This window comes from Cervus elaphus, chromosome X, assembly GCF_910594005.1.
Source record: "Cervus elaphus chromosome X, mCerEla1.1, whole genome shotgun sequence".
Taxonomy (NCBI): domain Eukaryota; kingdom Metazoa; phylum Chordata; class Mammalia; order Artiodactyla; family Cervidae; genus Cervus; species Cervus elaphus.
The window spans coordinates 29,976,391-29,997,436 of record NC_057848.1 but is presented as its reverse complement, the minus strand read 5'-3'; the positions used below and the strand labels follow the sequence as shown (position 1 = coordinate 29,997,436).

General features: G+C 36.8%; 1 protein-coding gene across 2 annotated transcripts in view; it reads right to left on the bottom strand.

Annotated features, from left to right (window-relative positions):
* RADX (RPA1 related single stranded DNA binding protein, X-linked) overlaps nt 1-21,046 on the bottom strand; it is a 74,139-nt gene that overhangs the window by 19,971 nt on the left and 33,122 nt on the right. For both annotated transcript variants that reach the window (XM_043896456.1, XM_043896457.1), the window contains exon 11: nt 8,183-8,256. In XM_043896456.1, coding sequence (XP_043752391.1) covers nt 8,183-8,256 — 74 coding nt within the window. The remainder of the gene's footprint in view (nt 1-8,182; nt 8,257-21,046) is intronic.

Genomic DNA, 21,046 nt, shown 5'->3' with positions numbered 1-21,046 from the left:
TGGCGTTCATTATTTTCCTAATATAAAAGACCTTGCTGAGACAGAAGGGCGTTTCAACAGCAAGGTTTCAGTGTGGTTAATATATCACTTCTGCTGTTGGACTTTATTCCATATCCCCAGACTACTTTCTTGGTTTCTTAACCCTAGACAGAGACTGAACATTTATTACGAGGTAAAATATTAGACTGACTTTTGAGAGAAGATGAAGAAGTTGAACTTCTTTTTTTTTTTTTGAAGTTGAACTTCTTACCAGGAATTTCAAATACTGCAACATTACAAAAGAATTTCTTTTTAATTCTCAAAATTTAGTTGATGAACACACTTAACTTCCTATAATACACTTGATAACAAAAAGGATAGAACACATAATCACATGTGAAAAGGAAAGGACTCAATAAAAGCCATGAGACATGTGCTCGGGCCTGGTGCACTGGGAAGACCCAGAGGAATCGGGTGGAGAGGGAGGTGGGAGGGGGGATCGGGATGGGGAATACATGTAAATCCATGGCTGATTCATGTCAATGTATGACAAAAACCACTACAATATTGTAAAGTAATTAGCCTCCAACTAATAAAAATAAATGAAAAAAAAAAGCCAAGAGGAAAACTCTAATAGGACTAAACTGAAGATTGGGATTTAATCCTTTTTATCTTCTAGAAATGAATTCCTCTTATCTAAACTAATAAAAGTATATAATCAGATCAGCAATAAGTAGATATTACAACCCAATATAGTGAGAGTTCCTGACTGATTTGTTCTAAAATATATTATGCAATAAAATAAAATAAAATATATTATGCAAAGAAAAGTTATAAGCCATTCCAATTTTGAAACTTTAATTAAATAATTACATCTACTCCATAGGAAAAAAAATCCTCTGATTCACACTGACAGGAATAAGTCTGATAGTCTGATATATTTTATGTGCTTGTTTTCTTATTTGAGTGTTAAGAACTGGCAAGGTTTAATGCTCACATGAAAAAGTTCTTCTGAAAAATATCATGCATTGTTTTTTAATTTAGTAACTTGGGACTGTAACTATCCCAATTATATGTTTCAAAATTAATACAAATGGGTATGAAATCAGTACAGGAGATATTGACAGTCACTGGTTGTGAATAGCAAGATTTCAAGGGCAATAATTAGGAAAGAGACAAAATGTATCTAGAGTTCAGGTTTTTCTAAAAATGGAAAATCATATACTATAATTATTTAATTTTTAACTTGAATATTACTAATATTACCATACAAAACACATTATGCTTTAGGCCCAATACATAACTAAGATGGGCTTCCCTGGTGGCTCAGTGGTAAAGAATCCACCTGCAAAGCAGGAGACCCAGGTTCAATCCCTGGGTTGGGAAGATCCCCTGGAGGGCACGGCAACCCACTCCAGTATTCTTGCCTGGAGAATCCCATGGACAGAGGAGCCTGGTGGGCTACAGTCCATAGGGTCACCAAGAGTCAGACACAACTGAAGTGACTAAGCACACACATATGTACATAACTAAAATACAGCTTAAAATACCTAGCAAAATTATACATACATATATATATAATTATTTATCAGAATTATAGTAATCATTCTTATTTTAGTGAATCATTTTACCCTTATTCCTGGTGAGAATGGATATATATTTTAATGAGGAAAAATTTCAGAAGACCACATTTAGGTTGTGAGTTGAAAAAGGACATCGTATAAATGTGTATGTGTGGTGATTTTGTTTCTTCACTGAATCTACACTAGCATTTCATTGTGTGGATAAGAGTGACAGGTAGGGGTGTATGAAGGCATAGGGGAGTGGGAAGAGCTATTTCCTTTGCCTCTTTCCTGCTTGCCTTCAATGACCACATGCTGGTGCATGATCTACAAGACTGGAAAAAAACAGAGTATTCCAGTCAGTGATCAGGTCTGTGCTTGGTAGCAAACATATAATAGACTTTGTAAAGGACTGTGTAGGTCAGAAGCTACTTATAATGTCTTATGATCTCAGTAGTACTATCACTGTTTATTGCTAGCTTTTCAGTATATGTCTCATTTACTTAAGTTACCAGATACAAAGGATAAGATGTTAAACTCTGTAATCTTCAAAATACCTAACACAATCAAATTGCATATACAAATTAGCTATATATTCACAAAATGAGTACTTCTGAATTTACACACATAATAATTTCCAAAACTAGCATGAAACATATCTGGGAATACATTAGTAACCATGTTAACACATATAGATCCAATTCATTCATTAAACTTGAAGTATAATAACACAAAGGGGACTATGTAAAACTAGAAAGCTTCTGCATGGCAAAGGAAACCATCAACGCAATGGAAAGGCAACCTACTGACTGGGAGAAAATGACTGCAAATCATATACGATACGGGATTAATATCCAAATATATAAAGAATTTGTTTACCTCAGTAAACAAAAACAAGCAATATGATTAAAAATGGGGCAGAGGATCTGAATAGACATTTTCCCAAAGGCATACAGTTGGCATACAGGTACATAAAAAGATGTTTAATATTATTACTAGGAAAATGCAAATCAAACCTACAAGATATCATCTCACACTTATTAATATGGACATTAGAAAAAATACAAGAATAAACAAGTGTTGGTGAGGATGTGGAAAAAAGTCAACCCTTATGCACTGTGGGAATGTAAATTGGTACAGCCACTATGAATAACAGTATGGAGGTTCCTCAAAAAAATAAAAATAGAACAACAATATGATCCAGCAAGTCCACTACTGGGTATTTATCCAAAGAAATAAAAAGCACTAACTCAAAGATATATATACCCCCATGTCCACTGTAGCATTATTTACAATAGCCAAGACCTGAAAACAACCTAAGTGCCCATCAATGAATGAATGGGTAAAGAAAATGTGGTATATATACAAAGGAATATTATTCAGTCGTAAAGGGAAATCTTAACTTGGATGAATCTTGAGGACACTATGGTAAGTTAAATAAGTGAGACAAAGACAAATATTATATGATCTTACTTATATGTGGAATAAAAAAAAGACCACTCAAAAAAACAAGCTCACAGATACAGAAAACTGACTGATGGTTGCCAGAAACAAGGGTTTGGGAGGGGTGGGTGAAGTGGATCAAAAGTTATAAAATAAAATAAATAAGTCATGGAGATGTAATGTACAGCTTGGTGACTATAGTTAATACCATACTGCATATCTTAAACTTACTAAGAGTAGATCTTTTTAATCACAAGAAAAAAAAATTTTTATAACTATGTATGGTAATGAATGTTAACTAGACTTATTGTGGTAATCATTTTGCTATACGTACAAATACCAAATCATTATACTGTACACCTGAAATTAATATAATGTTATATGCTAATTACACCTCAATTTAAAAAAGAAAAAATGAAAAGAGTTTTGTAAATTAGGAAGAACCATTATCAACTTCATGTATCAGACACTTCTTGAGAAACTATCTCGTTAACAGAAATGCCATATTGGGGGTTTGGGACACTACACTAACTGAATAAGATTTGATCTTTTGCTCGCACTCTAGTTACATTTCTGTATTTTTTTAATTGTTTTTTGAACAATTCTGACCATTTAAATTTAATTATCAGTTTCTTTAAGGTTTGCTTGCTCTGAATAGCTAAAAGTTATCAATATATTTTAAATATTGATAATAATCAAGAAAAAATAAAGAGAAATGAGATATAAAGGCAATTATCTATAAGCCTGGGCAAAATAATTCATTATGAAAATGATATAGATTCAAAAAAAGTAAAAAATTAAACCAATCATTCATATGGTAACACAGCCAAGGGTTTATACTCACATAATCTGTTAAGAATTAACTGATTATTTTTAGTTTCCAGATTTTTTCCTATAGAGGGATGCTATACAAATGTGACAACTTTGAGAAACATTTACAGTTTAAAAAGTACTTTCGAACATCTGTTTAAAAGTCTTAGGCCAATTTTATGAAGTAAATAAAGGGATGCTATCATCCCATTTGAGTGCATGCCAGTTGCTCAGTCACATCCAACTCTTTGCAACCCCATGGACTGTAGCCAATCAGGCTCCTCTGTCCATGGAATTTCCCAGGCAAGAATAATGGAGTGGGTTGCCATTTCCTCCTCCAGGGGATCTTCTTGACCCAGGGATTGAATCCGTATCTCCTGCACTGGCAGCTGCTTCTTTACCACTGAGCCATCTGGGAAGCTTGCTGTCAATTTCAGAGATGAGTAGGTTGACATATAGAGAGTGATTGAGTTGCCTCTGTTCACACAAGTTAAAAAGCAACCAACCAACCAACCCCGAGGTATAGTATTACGGTACATGAGCAAAAATGAAAATACAACATAAAAACTTATAGGATTCAGTGAAAGTAGTGATCAGAGGGAAATTTACAACATAAATACTGATATTAAAAAAGAAAGATCTCATTCAATAATGTAACATTAAACTTAAAGGAACTAAAAGTGACAGAAGTCATTATGCTTAAAGTAAATATAAATGAAAGAGAATAAAAAACATAATAGAATCTAAGAGACCAAAAGCTTGTCCTATGTAAAGACCAACAAAATTTATAATCTTCACCTCTACTGACCCAAGGAGTGAAGACATAAATAACTAAATTCAGAAATAAAATGTGATTCATTACAGAGATAAAAAGGATTAAAACAGAATACTATGAACAATCACACACCATAAATTAGAAAACTGAGATGAAACAAATTCATAAAAACAAAAGAAATTACCAAAACTCATTCAAAAGAAAAAAAAAAATCTCCAGACCTATAGCAAGTAAAGAGATTCAAAAGAAAATTTAAAAGGCTATTCCATTTAAAATAGCAACTAAAAGAAGAAAATACCTAGGAATAAAATTTAAGCAAGGAGGTGAAAGACTTCTATACTGAAAACTACAAAACATTGTTGAAATAAAGAATACCTAAAAATGAACGGAAAGAAATCCCATGTTCATGGACTAGAAGAGTTAATATTATTAAGACGTCAATACTATCCAAAACTACCTGCAGACTCAATGCAATCCTTATCAAAATCCCAAAAGCTTATTTTGCAGAAATGGTCAAATGGATCCTTAAATTCATATGGAATCAGAAGAGTCCTCAACGCTAAAGCAATCTTGAACAACAGGAACAAAGTTGGAGGGCTCATACACCCCAATTTCAAAAGCTGATACAAAGTTACAGTAATCAAAATACTGTATACTGGCATAGGGACATACATATAGACCAATGAAAAAGAATTTGATATTTAACAATGGTTTTCTAATTCAAGTCAGTGGGTACTAAGTCAATGCAATTTTTCCTACTCATTGTCCAGGGAATACAGGAAGCTCCTTGATATTTTCCCATGTTGATGGCAATAATTAATCTGACCCTTAATAACCTTTCAAGTTTATATTGGTTCTACTTCAAATGCAAGAGGCCTGTGCTCTGGATTCTGCTTTCTAAGTGGTTATTACACCTCAGTCTATGATCATTTAGGCCTCTAGTTCTTAAATGTCCATGAACAATTTTAGTTTTAGTTCCTACTTGCCACTAAATTTAATCTTTTTTGTTTCTGCCACTTAGGAATTTTTAATTCTTGCTTTCAGCTTGGTTATGTATTTATACTATAATGATTTACCCCTTATTTTCTATCTTTTATTTGAGGGGGGGAATACAATCCAAATCCCTTTGTGGGTTCTTAATCTGTCAGACTGACTAGAAGTCAATTCTCAAATAAGAATAACTCATAAAACAAGAAGGATCTAAAGTATTGAAATGTCTACAGAGATGCCCCCTTATAAGATCTGCTTTAAACAAACTCACTTTAAGGATATCCTGCCATAACTAAATTTGTGTCATGATATCACTTCAGAAATGAACCCGAAAACTGGAACTACAACTACCTTTAACTACGGTTATTGTAAAAAAAAAAAAAAATTAAACTTCCTACCTCATTCTTCTGTTAATTAAAAATAGTACATCTGAAGGAATGTACTACCAAAGAACCAATTTATTAAGTGTTGTTCAGTTCAGTCACGTCCGACTCTTTGTGACCCCATGAACCGCAGCACGCCAGGCCTCCCTGTCCATCACCAACTCCCAGGGTCCACCCAAACCCATGTCCATTTTGTTGGTGATACCATCCAACCATCTCATCCTCTGTCATCCCCTTCTCCTCCTGCCCTCAATCTTTCCCAGCATCAGGGTCTTTTCAAATGAGCCAGCTCTCTGCATCAGGTGGCCAAGGTATTGGAGTTTCAGCTTCAACATCAGGCCCTCCAAAGAACACCCAGGACTGATCTCCTTTAGGATGGACTGGTTGGATCTTCTTGCAGTCAAAGGGACTCTCAAGAGTCTTCTCCAACACCACAGTTCAAAAGCATCAATTCTTCAGCACTCAGCTTTTTTTATAGTCCAACTCTCACATCCATACTTGACCACTGGAAAAACCATAGCCTTGACTAGACAGACCTTTGTTGATCAAGTAATGTCTCTGCTTCTTAATATGCTGTCTAGGTTGGTCATAACTTTCCTTCCAAGGAGTAAGCATCTTTTAATTTCATGGCTGCAATCACCATCTGCAGTGATTCTGGAGTCAAGAAAAATAAAGTCAGCCACTGTTTCCCCATCTATTTGCAATGAAGTGATGGGACCAGATGCCATGATCTTAGTTTTCTGAATGTTGAGCTTTAAGCCAACTTTTTCACTCTCCTCTTTCACTTTCATCAAGAGGCTCTTTAGTTCCTCTTCACTTTCTGCCATCAGGGTGGTGTCATCTGCATATCTGAGGTTATTGATATTTCTCCCAACAATCTTGATTCCAGCTTGTGCTTCCTCCAGCCCAACGTTTCTCATGACATACTCTGCATATAAGTGGAATAAGCAGGGTGACAATATACAGCCTTGACATACTCCTTTTCCTATTTGGAACCAGTCTGTTGTTCCATGTCCAGTTCTAACTGTTGCTTCCTGACCTGTATAGAGGTTTCTCAAGGTCAGGTGGTCTGGTATTCCCATCTCTTTCAGAATTTTCCACAATTTATTGTGATCTACACAGTCAAAGGCTTTGGCATAGTCAATAAAGCAGATATAGATGGTTTTCTGGAACTCTCTTGCTTTTTTGATGATCCATCGGATGTTGGCAATTTGATCTCTGCTTCCTCTGCCTTTTTTAAAACCAGCTTGAACATCTGGAAGTTCATAGTTCACATATTGCTGAAGCCTGGCTTGGAGAATTTTGAGCATTACGTTACTAGTGTGTGAGATGAGTGCAATTGTGCGGTAGTTTGAGCATTCTTTGGGATTGCCTTTCTTTGGGATTGGAATGAAAACTGACCTTTTCCAGTCCTGTGGCCACTGCTAAGTTCTCCAAATTTGCTGACATATTGAGTGCAGCACTTTCACAGCATCATCTTTTAAGATTTGAAACAGCTCAACTGGAATTCCATCACCTTCACTAGCTTTGTTCGTAGTGATGCTTCCTAAGGCCCACTTGACTTCACACTCCAGGATGTCCAGCTCTAGGTGAGTGTGAGTGATCACACAATCGTGATTATCTGGGTCATTAACACCTTTTTTGTAGAGTTCTTCTGTGTATTCTTGCCACCTCTTCTTAATATCTTCTGCTTCTGTTAGGTCCATACCATTTCTGTCCTTTATTAAGCCCATCTTCACATGAAATGTTCCCTTAGTATCTCTGATTTTCTTGAAGAGATCTCTAGTCTTTCCCATTCTATTGTTTTCCTCCATTTCTTTGCATTGTTCACTTAGGAAGGCTTTCTTATCTCTCCTTGCTATTCTTTGGAACTCTGCATTCAAATGGGTATATCTTTCCTTTTCTCCTTTGCTTTTCACTTCTCTTCTTTTCACAGCTATTTGTAAGGCCTCCTCAGACAGCCATTTTGCTTTTTTGCATTTCTTTTTCTTGGGGAATTAAGTGATGTACTGGTCCAAAATTCAGAACAATTTGGCACTAGTAATTTTGACAAGGATTTAAGGTAATAAAAATAAAAATAGAAACAAAAATAACTAGCTACATATCTATTTAAAGTACTTATATTAGCTAGCGGCAGGCACAACCCCAAAATGCAGAATCAAATCAAACAGCAATATGTATATAATAATAGTGTTCCACAAAGTCTCCATAAAATCATCATCATCATCAAAGCAACATACAGTGGGAGGAGCTTGGCATGCTTGGTGTACTTCCTTTTGTTTGTGAAGACGTTTCTGGCTGAGGTACAGGAATTCTACAAAAGATTAAAAAAAAGATAACAAACAGTTATAAAAACAGACTTGAATGGGAAATCTCGTTCCATTTGGAATTTATTCTAATCCAATATGATTAAAAAATTTATAGGTTTAGTTTCTTGAAAATAATGCATTAGAAATGTAAGGGAAACACATTCAAATTATGAACATATATCCATACTAACATAATTCAAATACTGAAACAGTTATATGTTTTTTAAGGAGTATTACACAAAAGAAACTATTCAACTTTTATTAAATTAGTTGACACTAAAGATGGATATACATATATTTCATTCTCTACAATATAAATTAAATTATTCAATGGCCTCCTTTCATGCTTGCTTTGTTCAAATATTCTGGAAAACAATCTGGCCTAACTCTCTAACCTCATTTCAGAGTTTTCTATAAGCCTCATAATGCTTCAAAACGTCACATTTTTCTTTCAGCCAGAAAAACCTTATTCCCCCTTTCCTTTGCCTGGTTAACTCTTATTCAGCCTTCAAAATTTAGCTCGTAGCATTATTTTCTATAAGAAGCCATCCTTGCTCTCTACTCAAGGTTCACTAATCCTTATATATGCTCTCATAGCACTAAGAATAAATGTTATCATACCACTCACCACATTGTATTAAAATTACTGCCTTTTCAGTTTATCTCCTCTACCAGATTCTATTAGCTTTACAAAAACATAGACTTTATCTATTTTTGTATCTCCACAGAATAGCCACTCAATAATTGTTCATTGAAAGAAAAATAAGTGAAAAGGAAGCATCTTATTTTGAAGCTGACGAGAGAAACTTGCACTTATAACAAATACCTCCTTCTTAAAAACTTTCAGTGTATTTTTATGATGAGTATTTTATGCTGTTGTAGTTCCAAAACTAAAAGCATAAAGCAAAACAGAAGTGTCATTTGTAGAATACCACATAATACTGCTCAACTTACTTCAGCAATAGAAATGTCTGTTACAATAGTAGTATTCTTTATTTATGAATGAGTTCTTAGTGAATGCAAAGAACAAGCTTTCATGAAGGAAGACTGCATTAATTTCATTTAAAGAACTCCAGGAAATAAAAACACGTTTTATAGTTGTAATTAAACTTTTTTCTGAGTATTGAAAAATGGTTTATTTATAAAAATTAATAAGCTGGTAACATCAACTCTGAGAGATATTTAAATAAATAAAAATAGTTAAATTACATGTATTTTGAGATCATTAAACAGTATGTATATTCTTTTAAATAGGGTCTTCCCAAGTGGCACAGTGGTAAAGAATCTGCCTGCCAATGCAGGAGATGCGGGTTTGATCCCTGGGTCGAGAAGATACCCTGGAGTAGGAAACGGCAACCCACTCTAGTATTCTTGCTTGGAAAATTCCATGGACAGAGGAGCTTGGCAGGCTACAGTCCATGGAGTTGCAAAGAGTCAGACATGACTGAACAACTGAGCACACACAGCAGCATATACTTTAAAATACATGGTGTTATAAAGTGACTTTTTTCATCTGAAACAAATTAGAACTAGTTTTCCAAATTCTGACAGCGTCATTATATTGTATAGAATTTTTTTAAGTGGCTTAGGAAATTTTTACTGGAACATACAATCATTCATTTGTACGCCTTAAGTGCCTTAAAGGTGAGGGCCTAAATGACAGAAGTAGAGGTATCAATGTCTATGGGTATCAACTGAGGAAACTGAAAAAAAAAGGGATGAAAAATTAAAGCATAAGAAATATAAAAGGATGCCTGAGGAAAGAAAGGGAACAGACGGTTAAGATAATATTAAATATGGTGGATAGTAGCTGAATATTATAAAAATTATGTCAGAGGCAATAAGCTGTACTCTTCATAAATTTATTGACCTTAGATAAAAGTCATATAGATTGTATAGCATGCCATGCCCTCATTGATATAACAGTATTATAATTAATATTGTAGTCTTTCCTATGGTCTTCTCCAGTGGCTCAGTAATAAAGAATCGCCTGCCAATGCAGCAGACATGGGTTCAACCCCTGGGTCAGGAAGATTCCCTGGAGGAGGAAATGGCAATCCACTGCAGTATCCTTGCCTGGAAAATCTCATGGACAGAGGAGGGTGGCAAAGAGTTGGACACGACTGAGCATGCATGCACAACAAAAGTCATTCCAACTGTGCCTTCTCCTTTCTTAGGAGACACTGATAATGATTTTTAAGGATTCATATAACCCTGATATGGTGTACTTTCTTGCTTTATGAAGTAAATACCACCAAGAGAATACAAATAACTTTTAACGTCCCATTTATTATATTTTATTTCTCAGTGCTAAATTTTGAATGAGTTGATATACTTTGACTACATTTTGCTATCTAGTAGAGAGCACCATGGGTCACTATCTCCCTTTCAGATTAAAATGTTCATTGATACAACCTCTTAAATGGTAATATTTATTACTACCATAAATTGTACCAATGGAAACAGACCAATGGGTAATACAGACACTGGAGTCAGCAAGCCAGGATTTAAAATACAACAACGTGCCAGAAGAGTGGCATGCCCAGATTCCACAAGGAGAGCACACAGAAGCTCCATGTTTCTTCTCAGACCTTTCTTTATGTGTCTCTTCATTTGGCTCTTCCTGATCTGTAACCTTTACAATAAAACTGTGATTTTAAGTATAGTATTTTTCATTCTAATGAGCTACTGACTCTGAGGGGGTCATGGGAATTCCTGAATTTGTAGCCAGTTGATTGGAAATGAGGGGGACCTGGGGACCAGCTGAACTGTGGCCATTAACATCTGAGGTAAGGTCAATCTTGAGGAGGACTAAGCCCTTACGAATCTGATGTTAAGTCTGATTATTAGCATTAGAACTGAATCACAGTATGGCTAGTTGGGTTGGAAACCCCACAAGAGCTCAATGAACCTAACTGATAGGTTTACTAGCACAGAAGACATAGTAAAAGAGTAAATGGAGTTACAGGTCCAAACTGAAACACAGAATCAAAAATAAATATGTATATAAGTAAAAAAATGAAGTATAAGAAACTTGTTGGTCACAGTCAGAAATGCTAATATATATGAAGTAAGAATCATGGAAAAAAGGAAATAATGAGGAAGAAAATATATTTGAAGAAATATGGCAGATGGTTTTCCAAAACTGATGAAAGATATCAATAAACAGACTCAAGAAGCTTTGTAACCTCAAAGCAGTATAAAACAAAAAGAACCACTCCTTGGCACATCACATGCAAACAGTTGAAAATCAAAATGAAAATCTTAAAAGCACTCACAGTAAAAAGATACAGTATCTTTGAATGAACAATCAGAAGACATTAGTTTGATTCTTAATAGAAACAATGAAAGCAATAAAACAGTAGTTTCAGACTTTAAAAAAATAAACCTGCAACCAACTGAAAATATCCTTTTAAAAGTAAAAGTGAAATAAAGATGTTTTTATACAAATAAAAATAGAGAATATATCACCAGCAAGCTGTATTTAAATAAATGCTGAGAGGAATTCTTCAGTCAGAAGGAAAATGATTCCAAAGAGAAGCATGGAAATATAAGTAGGAATGAAGAGAATTTAAAAAAAATGTGGTTGGATTGGAAGAATCAATATTGTGAAAATGGCTATTCCACCCAAAGCAATCTATAGATTCAGTGCAATCCCTATCAAGCTACCAACGGTATTTTTCACAGAACTAGAACAAATAATTTCACAGTTTGTATGGAAATACAAAAAACCTTGAATAGCCAAAGTAATCTTGAGAAAGAAGAATGGAATTGGAGGAATCAACCTGCCTGACTTCAGGCTCTACTACAAAGCCACAGTCATCAAGACAGTATGGTACTGGCACAAAGACAGAAATATAGATCAATGGAACAGAATAGAAAGCCCAGAGATAAATCCACGTACCTACGGACACCTTATCTTCGACAAAGGAGGCAAGAATATACAATGGAAAAAAGACAACCTCTTTAACAAGTGGTGCTGGGAAAATTGGTCAACCACTTGTAAAAGAATGAAACTAGAACACTTTCTAACACTATACACAAAAATAAACTGAAAATGGATTAAAGATCTAAATGTAAGACCAGAAACTATAGAACTCCTAGAGGAGAACATAGGCAAAACACTTTCCGACATAAATCACAGTAGGATCCTCTATGACCCACCTCCCAGAATACTGGAAATAAAAGCAAAAATAAACAAATGGGGCCTAATTAAACTTAAAAGCTTTTGCACAACAAAGGAAACTATAAGCAAGGTGAAAAGACAGCCTTCAGAATGGGAGAAAATAATAGCAAATGAAGCAACAGACAAAGGATTAATCTCAAAAAATATACAAGCAACTCTTGCAGCTCAATTCCAGAAAAATAAATGACCCAATCAAAAAATGGGCCAAAGATCTAAACAGATATTTCTCCAAAGAAGACATAAAGATGGCTAACAAACACATGAAAAGACGCCCAACATCACTCATTATCAGAGAAATGCAAATCAAACGTCAATGAGGTACCATTACACGCCAGTCAGCATGGCTGCTATCCAAAAGTCTACAAGCAATAAATGCTGGAGAGGGTGTGGAGAAAAGGGAACCCTCTTATACTGCTGGTGAGAATGCAAACTAGTACAGCCGCTATGGAAAACAGTGTGGAGATTTCTTAAAAAACTGGAAATAGAACTGCCATATGACCCAGCAATACCACTTCTGGGCATACACACTGAGGAAACCAGATCTGAAAGAGACACGTGCACCCCAATGTTCATCGCAGCACTGTTTATAATAGCCAGGACATGGAAGCAACCTAGATGCCCATCAGCAGATGAATGGATAAGGAAGCTGTGGTACATATACACCATGGAATATTACTCAGCCATTAAAAAAATTCATTTGAATCAGTTCTAATGAGATGGATGAAACTGGAGCCCATTATACAGAGTGAAGTAAGTCAGAAAGATAAACACCAATACAGTATACTAACACATATATATGGAATTTAAAAAGATGGTAACGATAATCCTACATGCAAAACAGAAAAAGAGACACAGATGTACAGAACAGACTTCTGGACTCTGTGGGAGAAGGCCAGGGTGGGATGTTCTGTGAGAACAGAATGAAACAAGTAAACTATCAAGGGTGAAACAGATCACCAGCCCAGGTTGGATGCATGAGACAAGTGCTCAGGGCTGGTGCACTGGGAAGACCCAGAGGGATGGGATGGAGAGGGAGGTGGGAGGGGAGATCGGGATGGGGAACACATGTAAATCCATGGCTGATTCATGTCAATGTATGACAAAAACCACTACAATATTGTAAAGTAATTAGCCTCCAACTAGTAAAAATAAATGAAAAAAAAATGCTAACCATGTAAGAAAAACAATATTAAAAATGTCTCTTAGAATTTAAAATATATGTAGAATTAAAATATAAAGCAAAAATAATGAAAATGGAGATAAATGGAATTATCCTAAAGATCTAGCATTATCAGGAAATGGTAAAATAATCTGCATTTATTTATTTACTTATTTTATTCATCTTTTGCTGTGCTGGGTCTTCATTGCTGTGGGGGCTTTTCTCTAGTGGCGGCAAGTGGGGACTACTCTCTAGTTGTGGAGCATGGGCTTCTCATTGTGGTGGCTTCTCTAGTTACAGAGCACAGGGTCTAGGGCACATGGGCTTCAGTAGTTGTGGCTCGTGGGCTCTAGAGCACAGGCTTAATTGTTGTGGTACAGGCTTAGTTGCTCCATGACATGTGGGATCTTCCCGGACCAGGGATCAAACCCGTGTCTCCTGCACTGTCAGATTTTTTTTTTACCACTAAGCCACTAGGGAAGCTGTAAATAATTTATATTTATCTACAATAAGTTAAGTGTTCAGGTTGTAATTTATAGAGTAACTACTAAAGAACATGTATCAAAAGAGGGGAATTTGAATAATGAAAATTATTTGATTAAACACATAGTATAAAAATTGATATAAGCCCAAAATACAGATCTCCATCAACTTATGATGGGGTTAAGTCCTGATAAATCCACTGTAAGTTGAAAATATAGTAACTTGAAAATGAATGTAATACACTTAACCTATCTAACATCATAGCTTAGCCTAACCCACCTTAAACATGCTCAGAACACTTACAATACCCTACAGTTTGGCAAAATCACCTAACACAAAACCAAATTTATAATAAAGTATATCTCATGTGATTTATTGAATACCACGCTAAAAGTGAAAATCAGAATGGCTTTCTGGGTACAGAATGATTATAGTGTATCAGTTGTTTATCCTTTTGACTGCATAACTGATTGGGAGGTGTGGCTCACTGCCACTGCCTTGCATCACAAGAGAGTATAGTACTGCATACCACTAGCCCAATAAAAGATCAAAATTCAGAATTTAAAGTATGTTTTCTACTGAATTTCTATTGCTTTCACACCATCATACAGTTTAAAAATAGTAAACTGAAACATAAATTGGGGACTGTATCATTAGTTTCATTAAAATTGAACAGAGTGATATCAGCATCAAGGCAAAGGAAGACGCTCTCTTTGTCTCTCTCCTATCTACAGCCAGTAAAACATCCACAACTCAACAAAAGTGCTTCTGTCCAACATACCAGAGCACTGGAGATTTCAACATAGCTGTATATCTAAAGGTGGGTGGACTAGAACTTACAGAGTATGTGGAATTTGGGGAACAGTGGAGTTGGTGCCTGTAATCCTGGTCCCCCAAGTCATGGCAGCTGAACTTGCAGTCCCAGAGAACTCGGTGGCAACAAGGTAAGCAGGGGATACAACTCTGGCCTCCTGGCTACAGCAGTGCCCACAGCCACAGATTAACTGGATGGCAGTGGTAGTAGGGTCTGGGACCCTGCCTGTCTAGCCGTGGAGGCACCCATGATTCTGACCCCTCCTCTCACTTACTGCCGCAGAGTCCTCAAATCTGACAACACTGAACATGGCCGAGGTTCCTGTGTCACCTGGGTTACCCCCGAAACTGCAGTGGGAAAGTCTGCAACTCAGGAAATCCTAGACATGGCAGAACTGCCCAGCATCCTGGTGCCCCAGGCAGTGACACCAGCCACACCACCAGCAGCATAGCACCAACGACCCTGGAAGCGTAAGCAGTAACAACGAAGGCACTGGGAGATACCTCTGATGGAGGTGGTTAAGAGTGGAAAGTGTTGACTGTCAAATAAACCAGAGGCAGTGCAGGTAAGAGAAACCAAAAACTTGTGCTATAGCACCACCTGCTGGAAGATAAAAGAAAGGCCTAATCTGTTGAATTATTAGAGACAAAAAGTTTTACCTAGAAATTAAAGGGGCTTCCCTAGTCACTCAGTGGTAAAGAATCTGCGTGCAATGCAGGGGATACAGGTTTGTATCTTCCCTGGGTCAGGAAGATTCCCTGCAGAAGGAAACGGCAACCTATTCCAGTATTCTTGCCTGGGAAATCCCATGGACAGAGGAACCTGGCGGGCTACAGTCCAAAGGGTCTCAAAAGAGCCGGACACAACTTAGCGACTAAAACAACAACAAACAAGAAGAAAGGTAAAGTTTGCCACTTGAAATGGGCCAGCAGAGTAACACCTCATTAAGCACCATGCAAAACCACAGTAACATTGCACCACAAAAAGAAAATGACAATTCTCCAGAAACCAAACTTAAAAATCACAGAATATTGTGATCTAACTGATAAGAGAATTCAAAATAGCTATCATAAAATTCAATGAGCTACAAGATAAATCAGGATACCAATGAGTTCAGGTATAAAATTAATAAACACAAGGAATACTTTACCAAAGACACTGAAAGTAAAATGAACCAATCAGAAATCCTGGAGCTGGAGAACTTAATAAATGAGTTGAAGAATGCATTACCAAACACTGGAAATAGAGCAGACCATATGGAAGAGAGAATTAGCAAGCTTGAAGATAGAAACAGAGAGATGATACAAGGAGAAGAGAAAAGAGAATTGAAATATTTTTTAAAATGAGTAAATGTAAAGAAAGCTAGCTGACTCTTTTAAGAAAGGCAGTATTAGGGTAATGGGTATCCCAAAAGGAAAAGAGAGGGAGGCAGGAGCAAGGAGAAGAAAGAAATAATAGGTGAGAATTTCCCAAGTCTGGGGAAGGAACTGTACATACAAGTCCATGAAGCTAGGAGAACAACTGTTGCCTCAATGCAAAAAGATCTTCTGCAAGATGCATTGTACCAAAGTTGTCTTCATAAGTCAGTGACACAGAAAGAATTTCAAAGGCAGGGGGGAAAGGATGGTAACCTACAAAGGAACCTACATTAGGCTATCAACAGATTTCTTAGCAGAAACTCTACAGGTCAGGAGGGAGTGGAATGACATTCTCAAAATACTGAAAGATTAAAAACTGTCACCCAAGAATACTCTATCCAGCAAAGTTATCATTCAGATATGAATGGGAAATAGTTTCTCAGACAAACAAAAGCTGTGCCTTACAAAAAATGCTGAGAAGAGTTCTTCTACCAGAAACAATAAGGCAAAAAAGTACATGAAAGTTTGAGTAAGGTAACAAACAGACAGAATCATGAAACTGTAACTACATCAAAACAGGCTTTTAACATTTTATTATAGCATAAAGGTTAAAGAGGAAAACATAACCATATCTACTTCAATTTGGTAACAAATTCACAACATAAAGAAAGATAATTTGAGAAACAAAAACATGAACAGGAATGGGGAAAAGGACATAAGCTATATAGGCAAATGAAGATAAGATGTTATCAGCAGAAAAAGGACTATTTCATCTGTGAGATGTTGTATACAAACCTTATGGTAACCATAAAACATAAATCTAAAGCAGAAATTTTTCTAGTGGCTCAGTGGCAAAGAATTTGTCTGCCAAGAAGGAGACGTGAGTTTGATCCCTGGGTTGAGAAGATACTCTGGAGAAGGAAATGGCAACCCACTCCAGTATTCTTGCATGGGAAATCCCATGGACAGAGGAGCCTGGTGGGCTACAGTTGGTGGGGATGCCAAGAGTCAGACATGACTTAGCAACTTAACAACAAGCAGAAACACCAAAGAAAAGAAAAAAAAAAAAAAAGCAGGAGGGCTTCCCTGGTGGTCTGGTGGTTAAGCAGGAGGGCTTCCCTGGTGGTCTGGTGGTTAAGAATCTGTCCTGCAATGCAGTGGACACTGGTTCAATCCCTGGGGCAGGAGGATCTCACATGCCATGGAGCAACTGAGCTTATGCCCAGCAACTACTGAGGCTGCACTCAACAGCCTGTGAGCCAAAGCTACTGAGCCCATACGCTGCAACTACTGAAGCCAGCACACCTATCGTCTGTGCCTTGCAACATGAGAGACCGCCAAAATGAGAGCCCACACATCACAACAAAGAGTGGCCACCACTAGCTGAACTAGGGAAAGCCCAAGTTCAGCAATGAAGACCCACCAAAGCCAAAAACAAGAGGAAGAAACTGAGAAAAACATCAGAGAAAACCACGAAATCAAATGGTAGATCAAAAAAGAATGAAAAAGAAATAATGGAGATACAGAGCAACCAGTTAGAACTGGACGTGGAACAAAGGACTGGTTCAAAATTGGGAAAGGAGTACGTCAAGGCTGTATATTGTCACCCTGCTTATTTAGCTTATATACAGAGTACATCATGTAAAAAGAGGAGCTGGATGAAGCTCAAGCTGGAATCAAGATAGCTGGAAGAAATATCAATAAACTCAGATATGCAGATGACACCACCCTTATGGCAGAAAGTGAAGAAGAACTAAAGATACTTGATGTAAGTGAAAGAGGAGAGTGGAAAAAGATGGCTTAAAACTCAACATGCAAAAAACTAAGATCATGGCATCTGGTCCCATCACTTCATGGCAAATAGATTTGGGAAAAATGGAAACAGTGACAGACTATCTTCTTGGGCTCCAAAATCACTGCAGATGGTCACTGTAGCCATGAAATTAAAAGATGCTTGCTCCTTGGAAGAAAAGCTACGACAAACCTAGACAGCATATTAAAAAGCGGAGACATCACTTTGCCAACAAAGATCCATCTAGTCAAAGCTATGTATGGTTTTCCAGTAGTCATGAATGGATGTGAGAGTTGGACTATAAAGAAGGCTAGGTGCCAAAGAATTGATGCTTTCGAGCTTAGGTGCTGGAGAAGACTCTTGAGAGTCCCTTGGAGATCAAATCAATCACTCCTAAAGGAAATCAACCCTGAATATTCATTCGAAGGACTGACGCTGAAGCTGAACTTCCAATACTTTGGTCACCTGATGCGAAGAGCTGACTCATTTGAAAAGACCCTGATGCCGGGAAAGATTGAGGGCAGGAGGAGAACGGGGTGACAGAGGGTGAGATGGTTGGATGGCACTCAATGGACATGGAGAGAAGGAACTGGCAACCCACTCCAGTATTCTTGCCTGGAGAATCCTGTGGACAGAGGAGCCTGGTGGGCTGCTGTCCATAAGGTCACATACAGTCGGACATGACTGAAGCAACTTAGCATGCGTGCATGCATTGGAGAAGGAAATGACAACCCACTCCACTATTCTTGCCTGGAGAATCCCAGGGATAGGAGAGCTTGGTGGGCTGCTGTCTGAGGGGCTGCACAGAGTCAGACACAACTGAAGCAACTTAGCAGCAGCAGCAGCAATGGACATGAGTTTGAGCAAACTCCAGGAGGTAGTGAAGGACACGGAAACTTGGCGTGCTGCAGTCCATTGGGCCACAAAGAGTCAGACAGGACTGAGCGACTGAACAACAACAGGAGAGCAACCATTTGAAAACAGATGATAAGATGGCAGTAACTAAATCCTCATCTATCAGTAACCACCCTAAATGTAAATGGATTGAATTCATCAATCAAAAGATACAGTGGCTGGATGGATTAAAAAGCAAGACACAATTATATGTTGCCTCCAGGAGACTCATCTCAACTCTATAAAGAGAAACATAAGGTCAAAATGAAGGCATGCAAGATGATGCTTCAAGCAAAGGGTAGACAAAAGAAAGCAGGTGTAGCCATACTCATATCAGACAAAATAGACTTGAAGCCTAAAATTGGACAAGTTAGAAGAAATGGACAGATTTTAGAATCATACAAGCTTCTAAGACTGAATCATGAAGAAACAGAAAATCTGAATAGACTGATCACTAGTATAGTGATCAGTAAATGATCAAACAATAAAAAACCACCCCCAAACCAAAACTCCAGGACCAGACAGCTTCATAAGTGAATTCTACCAAACATTCAAAGATGATTTAATACCTATCTTTTAAAATTCTTCCAAAAAATTGAAGGGAATGCTTCCTAATTTAAAATGTCCATATCACCTAAAGCAATCTACAGATTCACTATAATTCCTATCAAAATCCCAAAGACATTTTTCCCAGAAATAGAACAAAAAATTCAAAAATTTATTTGGAACCACAGTAGACCCCAAATAACCAAAGCAATCATGAGAACAAAACTGGAGGTATCATACTTCCTGATTTCACACTATATACACAGCTATAATAATCAAAACAATATGATATTGGCAGAAAAACTGACACATCAATCAATGAAACAGAACTGAGATCTCAGAAATAAACTCATACATATATGAACAATTTATTTATAACATGGGAACAAAGAACATACAATGGTGGAAGAAGTCTCTTCAATAAATGGTATTGGGAAAACTGGACAGTCACATGCAAAAAAATGAAACTGGACCACTATCTTCCACCACACAAAAAATTAACTCAAAATAAAGACAAGACTTGAATGTAGGTCTTGAGACCATAAAACTCATAGAAGAAAACATAGGCAGTATGATCTTTGACTTTGGTTTTAGAATCATCTGTATAGATAGGTCTCCTCAGGCAAGGGAAACAAAACCAAAAATAAACACAAATGGGACTACATTAAACTAAAAAGTTTTTGCATGGCAAAGAAAACCAGCAACAAAATGAAAAGACAACTTACCAAATGAGAGAAGGTATTTGCAAATCACATATCCCATCAGGGGTTAAGATACATAATATATAAAAAACTCATACAACTCAGCTTCAAAAAAATAAACAATCTAAATAAAAAATAAGCAGAGGACCTGAATAGACTTTTTTCCAAAGAAGTCATACAGATAGCCAACAGCGACAGGAAAAGATGTTCAACATTACTAATTATCAAGGAAATGCAAATGAACACCACAATGAGATTATCATCTCAAATCTTCACACCTGTCAGAATGTCTGTTATCAAAAAGACAGCTGGGACTTCCTTGGCGGTCCAGTGGTTAAGACTCTGTGCTTCCACTGCAGGGGGCACGGGTTTGATACCTGTTTGTGGAACTAAGATCCTGCAAGCTTCATGGCATGGTCAAAAAATTTAAAAAATAGAAAAGATACATGCACCCCTATGTTCACAACAGCAATATTGGTAACAGCCAAGATAATGGAAATAATCTAAGTGCTCATCACAGATGGATAAAGATGTTGTATATACAGTGGAATACTACTCAGCCATAAAAAGATGAAATCTTATCATTTGTAACAACATGGATGGACCCGGAGATTATCATACTAAGTGAAATAAGTCAGACTAGGAAAGACAGATACTGTATGATCTCCCTTATATGTAGAATTAAAAAAAGACAAAAATGGTTATTTTCTTTTTGTAATTCCCTACTTTAAACTTACATTCAATTAGTCCATGCTGAACATGGCAGATAAGAGCTTATGTTATGGGTTGAACTGTGCCCCCTCAATATTCACACTGAAGTCCTAACCCCCATTACTTTGGAATTTGACCTTACTTAGATATA